Source organism: Calidris pugnax, unplaced genomic scaffold (genome assembly GCF_001431845.1).
Source record: "Calidris pugnax isolate Ruff unplaced genomic scaffold, ASM143184v1 scaffold39, whole genome shotgun sequence".
Taxonomy (NCBI): Eukaryota; Metazoa; Chordata; class Aves; order Charadriiformes; family Scolopacidae; genus Calidris; species Calidris pugnax.
Window position 1 is genome coordinate 9931633 of NW_015090828.1, and position 8083 is coordinate 9939715.

At 49.3% G+C, this 8083-nt stretch overlaps 1 protein-coding gene across 4 annotated transcripts in view; it reads right to left on the reverse strand.

Moving 5' to 3' along the window:
* Window positions 1–1102: 1102 nt before the first annotated feature.
* The window catches only part of MICU1 (mitochondrial calcium uptake 1), a 125129-nt gene continuing 118148 nt past the window's right edge, over window positions 1103–8083 (reverse strand). For 2 of the 4 annotated variants that reach the window (XM_014940503.1, XM_014940502.1), the window contains one exon: window positions 3873–4111. In XM_014940503.1, coding sequence (XP_014795989.1) covers window positions 4014–4111 — 98 coding nt within the window. In that variant the 3' untranslated portion in view covers window positions 3873–4013. Of the gene's footprint in view, window positions 1859–3860; window positions 4112–8083 lie in introns of those variants that run through there. The other 2 variants (XM_014940505.1, XM_014940501.1) reach the window with 2 other exon arrangements.

The following is an 8083-nucleotide window of genomic DNA, read 5'->3' on the forward strand; positions in this document are numbered from 1 at the left end:
GGCGGGATCGCGCGCGGAGCGATGGCGTCACAGGCGGGCTGCTGGCGTCACGCGGGAGGCGGGGCCGGGGGGGGGCGGGTAACTGACAGAGAGACAAGATGGCGGCCGCAGCCCTCACAGCGCCTCAGGCCTTCCTGGTCCGGAAAATCACCGGTAATTGGTAATAAAAGGTGGGCAGCGGGGCCGGGGAGGGGATTGTCCCCCTCCGGTGAGCCCCCGCCTGGAGTCAGGCTGGATATTAGGAAAAATTTTTTCACCGAAAGGGTTATCAGCCATTAGACTGGGCTGCCCAGGGAGGTGGTTGAGGCACCATCCCTAGAGGTGTTCAAAAGACGGGTTGATGTAGTGCTGGGAGACATGGTTTAGTGATGATGCTCCTTGCTTGTTGTGTGGGTGGGTGTCTATTTTTGTCAGTTGGGTTGACGGTTGGACAAGATGATCTTTAAGGTCCCTTCCAACCTAGAAGATTCTGTGATCTGTGAGTCCGGCCTCCATCATCAGGACATGGAGCTGTTGGAGCGCGTCCAGAGGAGGCCACGGAGATCCTCAGAGGGCTGGAGCCCCTCTGCTGTGAGGACAGGCTGAGAGAGGTGGGGGGTTTCAGCCTGGAGAAGAGAAGGCTCCAGGGAGACCTTAGAGCCCCTTCCAGTCACTAAAAGGGCTCCAGGAGAGATGGGGAGGAACTCTCGACTAGGGAGGGGAGCCATAGGACAAGGGGTAATGGTTTTGAAGTGAAAGAGGGGAGATTTAGAGGAGATCTCAGGAAGGAATTCTTTGCTGTGAGGGTGGTGAGAGCCTGGCCCAGGTTGCCCAGAGAAGCTGTGGCTGCCCCATCCCTGGAGGGGTTCAAGGCCAGGCTGGATGGGGCTTGGAGCGACCTGCTCTGGTGGGAGGTGTCCCTGCCCAGGGCAGGGGGGTTGGAACTCGATGCTCTTTCAGGTCCTTTCCAACCCAAACCATTCCATGATTCTGTGATACTGTGGTGGTTTTTTTTTTCTCCCCCTCCCAAAACACCCCCTCTCCGATGACTCGCCAACCAGACTCGGGTGAAGAACCAGCGAAAAGCCGGAGCAGAGCGCAAAGAGATGAGCCACGAGGCACGTTGTTATCAGCAACGCCTGTACACGGTGCTTTTACTTGGCAAATAACATTGTTCAGCCTGCTCCCGGTACAGATAGGCAATTCCCCACGGAGAAGGCTCCCCCTTTATAAAAAAAACAACAACATTCTGCAGAGTATTTGTCCGACGTAACTCCTGGGGTGCTCTCAACACCTGCCTGCTCCAGCCTCTTCTCCTGGGTCCCACTGGTACCGTCCATCCAGGAACCTCAAGGCTTCTTTCTTAGGGGCAACCTAAGAATTAAAATAAACTCCATGCCTTTGTAAAAACATTAAATGAAGGTGGTTTGGTTGCAGCCCCACCAGCTGACTGGCTGCCCAGCTCCGCAGGCAGGGCACGTCACGAAGCGGAGGTGGTGGCAGTTAAGAAAAGTCCTTTTTATCCTGAGAGACAGGAATATGAAGGGGCCAGCGGCAAGCGGAAGCTGCGAATACAACAGGCTTTGATTCCTAACTTTGATTTACATAAATCTCCTGTTACCAACAGTCTGGGCTCGCCAGAGCCTGGTGCCACCCCTCAGGTGGCCCTGGTGGTGGGGTTTGAGACGGGGAAGCCGGGCGGTTCCTCCCCGACCCCACTACTGCTTGGGCATGGTGAAGTCCCACGCCGTCTCCTGGGCACACTTCCACATCGCCCGCATGAGACGAGTGAAGCCCATGTCCTTGGGCTTTTCCAAGCCTCTCATAAGGCGCTGCTTCATTATGGCCACAAACTCCTTGTTGCTCAGCTCACCATTCCCTGCCAGAAGGAAAAAAACCCAAAACCATAAATAAAAATGCTATTGGGGAACAGATTTAGATTGGAGATTAGAAGAGGGTTCTTCACTGTGAGGGTGGTGGAGCACTGGAACAGGTTGCCCAGGGAGGTGGTTGAGGCCCCATCCCTGGAGATATTCAAGGAGAGGCTCGATGAGGCCCTGGGCAACCTGGTCTAGTTGGGGGTGTCCCTGCTGACTGCGGGGGGGTCGGACTAGATGGCCTTTGGAGGTCCCTTCCGGCCTGGGCAATTCTATGATTCTATGATAAATGCTAAAACCCCACTGACAGCATCCTTCCTGCATGCACTAACTTCAGCAGGCAGCAGCCACGAGTCTCATTTCGTGCACTGGGGCTCGAAGACAGAAAAGTAAATGCCCACACAGCTGCAGGAAACACTCTGCTTTAAGTGATTTAGGAAATTAGGGGAGCACAGCATAAAAAAGCACAGATTTTTTTTTTCTTAATGGAGTAAAGGGAGAGATTCATTAATCTAGTGAGGTTATTGAGAATTATGTCAATTATACTTGTGTTAAAAATAGGATTACAGTAAATTGGAGCAAATTTTGTTCTGGAGTTGCTTAGCCACCCATAAATTAAAACCTCTGGGGTTTTTATTTAGGGCGCTGGTGGATCAGAGAGGGGACAGCAGCAAGTCCCAGTGCCACTGACAGCCTGACACCTCTCTGCCAAGGGGCTGATGCCTTGTGCCATGATGCCACACGTACCCCATCGCCTGTTTTCCCTCTTTTCCCTCCCCTGCCTGTGACACACAGCTGATAGCACTGATTTTAGCTTCTGGGGAACAGCACAGGAAAGCAACCCATCTTTGGGCACAGAAGAAATAAGAGGGACATCAGCCCTCAAGAATCAAGCCCTCCAGTGCCACCGGTTCCCCACATCAAAGGGGAGAAACTCTCTGGTTGATCCAGGGAACCACGTCATTATATTCCATGAAGTCTCTTAATTTGAGAGGGTTTTTTTTTTCCCCCTGCCTCACATCCACATGCAAATCTGGGCAGCGAAATTCCAGCAAATTCTCAAGGAGCCAGTAAAATTCCCTCCAGTGCTGCAGGTTTTTGATGCATGCATATTAATGTCTGTAAACACCAGGGGAGTGAAAACACACACACCAAAAAATAATAATAGAAAAAAAAGGTCTACGCCTGCTTTTCCACTTGATTCCTTCCTTACAGGGACTCCTGTGGCAATCACAGTCTTTCCCCCCAGAGGTTTGCTATCAAAATATTTAGGAAATTTTCCTATGAGAGGATGCAGGCAGTATTCAGCTGCTCTCCAGCCTGCTCATCTGGCTTGAGGATCGTACCAGAAAGTGGCACTCAAGCACACAGAAAAATACAACAAGAGATGCAGCCTCAGAGAGGTGAAAAGAAGTAGGTGAGGCTGAAACTGAGAGGGAAAATAAGGAAGAAAGAAATTTTTTAATGTTCATATTGACTGTCTATTTACACATCACTGCTGTTGCTCAGAGCTGCCAGATCCCAGTGACTGGGCAAGGAGAAGCAGGGAGCCAGCAAAGTTTTGGCTCAGTAGTTTTGGGGCAAATGGAGAATTTTGCTACTTTCCTACTTCCCAAGTCTGAATTGCTGCCATCATCCCCCGGTGGCAAAGACTCAGCTAATTCTCATTAAATAAACCAAGATGGCTTTCAGTGGGGCAAGAAGCCACCCCCAAGCGCTTGCATCCTCTGTGGACCAGCAAAGGAACAAGCTTTCCAGCAGGGCACAGAGCTGCCATTAATTAATTAAGCTGTTATTTGTCCAGGACTGTGGAGATAAACTACCAGATTGGCTCATTTCCAACACTGGAGTGAAACAGTTCGTTTTGTTAAACAAAATATCGACTTTGGGGAGGAACAACAACTGTGTAGCAAGCCACGGATGCAAACACTTGCATCCAGTGCTTGAAGATCAACATCTCAGGAGCTGGGTACCACCAGAGACCTTCCCAGAAGGGCAGGAGGATCAGTATAGACCCATGGCCAAGGAGTGGCCATGGCAAGAAGAGCCAAGGCCATGGCCAGCTTTCATGGCTGGCATTTTTTTCCCCCCTCTGTATTTCTCCCCCCTGATGGACTCTTGCCCAGCCTGTCCGAGAGGAATGGGGAGAGGTTGGGGTCACTCACCGTCGCAGTCAAAGAGGGCGAACACCACGTCACACACGTGGTCAGAGAGCTCCACCTTGGCCACCGTCCTGGCCACTTGCTGCATTGTCACTGCAATGGAAGGAGGGCACAAGGTTAGTGAGACATCCACTGACCACAGAGGCAGCAGGTGGAGGAGAAGACTCGTTTCCTCCATGGAAAACTGCCTTTACAAAAACAGAGAAGTTTGAAATAAGCTTTGTCCTCAACACATGCCTCAAAACCAGGTTCCTCAAAGCCTTCGCCTCCCTACGGCAACACCACACGGGGTGTGGAGGGGCTGCCAGTGAGCTCCAATGTGCTGTTACCCATTTGTTCAAGATAACCATTAAAAACACTGCGATGAGATGGGTTTCCCCCCCAACCTGTGGTTACAAAACCAGAAGAAGCACCAGTGCTACAGCAAACACCAGGTGGGAAACCTCTCCTGACGGGCTCCATCAACAAGGCAGCTCCTTCTGACAGCGCTGCAAAGCTGATGCTCTAGGGAACCACTATTCCAACAGGCTGGGGAATCATAAATAAGAGTTTTAAGCAACCCAGGGGCCAATAACTGCAGAAGAAGCCATCCACCTTCTCCCTGCAGCAAGAAGACAAGGTGAGCCTTGCAATAAATTAGAGAGTTGTAAGGAATTATTTCATTCCCCACCTAGACTGGCAGCTGAGCTCATCAGCAAAGAAACGAGTGGTAGTTTTATTCATGCCTCTAGAAAAAGAGCAATCCGTGGAGCTATCAATCTGGCAAGGTTATGCAGTAGATTTTGCTGCATAAAGGGAAAAAAAAAAAAGAAAAAACCCCACCTCACCAGACTGGTTTAGCTGTTTTTCTACATGTATTTGTGTGTGTCTGGCACACAAGTCTCCCTTCGACAGCTGCTAATTGAAGGAAGGAGGGGAGGTATGTAAAGCTCAGTTGTCACTGTTTGTCAGGGCTGAAACACCCCGTTACCTTCTAGATACTTGATAAAACAGAAGAGCTTTGCATGAACATGAGCATTTTTTAAGTTAAATTGCTGCCCTGCAAAATCTGACCTGAGGAAACCCCGTCTGGAGAGACTTTGCACCACAGCAGCTGGGATGAAAGTGAAGGTGTGGAGCTCTCCTCCAGCCAGGCAAAAGAGGGAAGGGGAGCAAGACATCATCAGACCAAAACCAAAAAAGTCTCTGCTTTCACCCACAGCCACCTCCTGGGTTCATGTCACCAGCAGCTGGGATGAAAGTGGAACTGCAGAGCTCTCCTCCAGCCAGGCAAAAGAGGAGCAAGACATCATCAGACCAAAACCAAAACCACAGCAGCTGGGATGAAAGTGAAGGTGTGGAGCTCTCCTCCAGCCAGGCAAAAGAGGGAAGGGGAGCAAGACATCATCAGACCAAAACCAAAAAAGTCTCTGCTTTCACCCACAGCCACCTCCTGGGTTCATGCACTCTGGTCCCTTTGCAGAGCTACTGACCCTGCAGAAATCTTGAAGGGTTATATGTCAGAAAGGAAAAAATAAGCACCCTGTCTATACCGTAGCCGGATTCATTAGAAACTGCATAAAGTATTTCTAACAGGATTTTTTTTTTTCTTGAATGTTCACATTATTGGTTCCTTCCACCCATTTCTGAGTGAGGTTTTGGGGGAGCCACCACTGGGTGCCTTCTTCCCCTATGAAATCCCTCCTTTTACTAAATAAATGCAGGAGAAAACTGAAACTAAACAGAAAGTGGGATAAAAAAATATATATGTATATCTCTAGGTAGGCACCTAGAGATTCTTTTGAGTTAAAATCCTTTCCTACATGAGAGACACAGCTCTGATCTGCAGTTATTACTCTCTATTTCGGTTCAGTCACCGTAAGTCGGGACACGGCTGCTGCTCCTGTGCACATCCCGCTGGCAGCCAGAGCCTGCTTCGGGGAGGGCAGAGGCAACTTAATCATTCCAGAAAAAACCTGAATTAATTTTTATGCCCAAACCTTGCCAACCAAGCCATGGGGAGAGTACACACCCAGCCACGCCAGCCAGGGTGCAGAATATAGCGTGCCAGGCAGCTCTCAAGAAAACCCACACAGCAAAGGAAAGGGGGGAATTCACCTTTTAAGTGCAGGGAGAGGCACCAAATCTGTGCATCCCTCCCCTTTCATCTCTCTCCCTTCTGAATAGGCACAAACTGGCCAGCAAAGTGCAAAATGCTGGAATGAATGAATTCCAACCCGAGCGAGAGGGCGCGTTAGGCGGCAGCAGCCCTCCAGAAAGGGCTTTAGCAGTCCACCATTTGACTCGCTCACGCTGAGATCAAATTAAATGATCACTAATTAAATGCCAAAGCTGCCTTCAGCTTTCCCCCTCAATCCAAGAGGGTGGGACTCATGGCCAGCACCCGCCCAAACCAGAGGAGAGGGCAACTATAAATTGCACGGGTACAGTGCAATATTTATAGGTCCCCTTGGGTCAAACACCACAAACACAAAACAGCAGCAAACGTGGGAGCTGAATGGCAGGCAGCATAGTCTTTTTTACCAAGATAAATGCCCTGCCTCTGGATTTTCTATATGCCTTTGTAAAAGGCACCTTTCTCCTCCCCAATTAGGTGATGCTCATTCCCTAAATACACTCCTGCCTCCAGCAAAACGTACCCTGTAACTCCTACGTGCCACACACACTGCTGTGGGGCTTCAGTAACGTGTAAAGCTCAAGAAAAGAGGTTTAGATTTTTAAAAAAAGGTTTATCTAAACTTATTCCTCAGCCTTTTTTCCCCCCAGAAATAATTTTTCCCCCTCCTCCTGCTGGGGCAGCACTTTAAAACACCTCCATTTTGGCAACGACAGAGTTTTTCAGCGCTGTAAGCCATCTCCCAGCTGAGAGCCGTACCTTCAGATAGCATAAGCACACCTGGATTTCCTCAGACAGCAACACCCAATTTTGTTTACTTCTAAATGTAAATCTTCCTTAAAGGTGCTCACCCAAGCTTCAATGCCATCCTCTCCTCCTGGTGCCCTGGATACCCTTCTGCTGAAGAAGGTATTTGCTGTAGCCCCATACGAAAGAAACAGTGGCAGAATGATTTCTTTAATTACATTTTTCTGCTGAGTTTTCACTCCCCTCCTTCAGGCCTCTACAGGGTGTCCCCTGATCCCTCCTCCTCCCTCTTTGACATGTGCTTATTTATTTTTTCACAGCCCCTGCTTTACCAGCTGTAATTTGTACTTAGAGCTGCCAGTTACTGCTCCCTCCCTTATTAATCCGACTGCGACAAGTGTCTCCTCCATCGTGTCCTTCTTGCTGGATGCCAGAATTCTGCAAAAATGTTATTTCATGGGGGCTGTGTGACTGTGCTGTGCTCAGTAACAATTCGGTTGGTTTATAAGGAGCCATAAGGAAGAGGCAAGCACGTCTCCTTTCCGCTTTGACACACACAGAATCACAGAATCTTCTAGGTTGGAAGGGACCTTAAAGATCATCTTGTCCAACCGTCAACCCAACTTTGACAAAAATAGACACCCACACAACAAACAAAAAGCAACACCATCACTAAACCATATCTCCCAGCACTACATCAACCCGGCTTTTGAACACCTCCAGGGATGGGGCCTCAACCACCTCCCTGGGCAGCCCATTCCAATGGCTGAGAACCCTTTCCGTGAAAAAATTTTTCCTAATATCCAGCCTGAACCTCCCCTGGCTCCAGACTACGAGGTATCTTCCCATTTTGCAAAAGGAAATAAGCGCTGTCTGGGGAAACATCTCCTAAAGCAAAGCTTGTCTAGATTTGGGGTTTGGGGATGGCTGCATCCGTCTCTCCCCAGGGAACTCTCCTGGATTTTATACCACGTTCTAGGTTTCTATCTTAAAAAAGCGATGTGGCTTTTAAAGTTTCAAGTGTGTCTCCCACTGGTTCCTTTAATGAGCCACCTGAGTATTTTATGCAAGTTTAGTGTCTGACACAGTTATCTTTTTCACTCCAATTCCCAGCACTGCACTGTCAGTAATGCCTCACCAAGTGCTTACAAACAGGGCTTTTCTAGGGGCCAGATGGCAAAATTCACTTCCCCCCCCCCCCC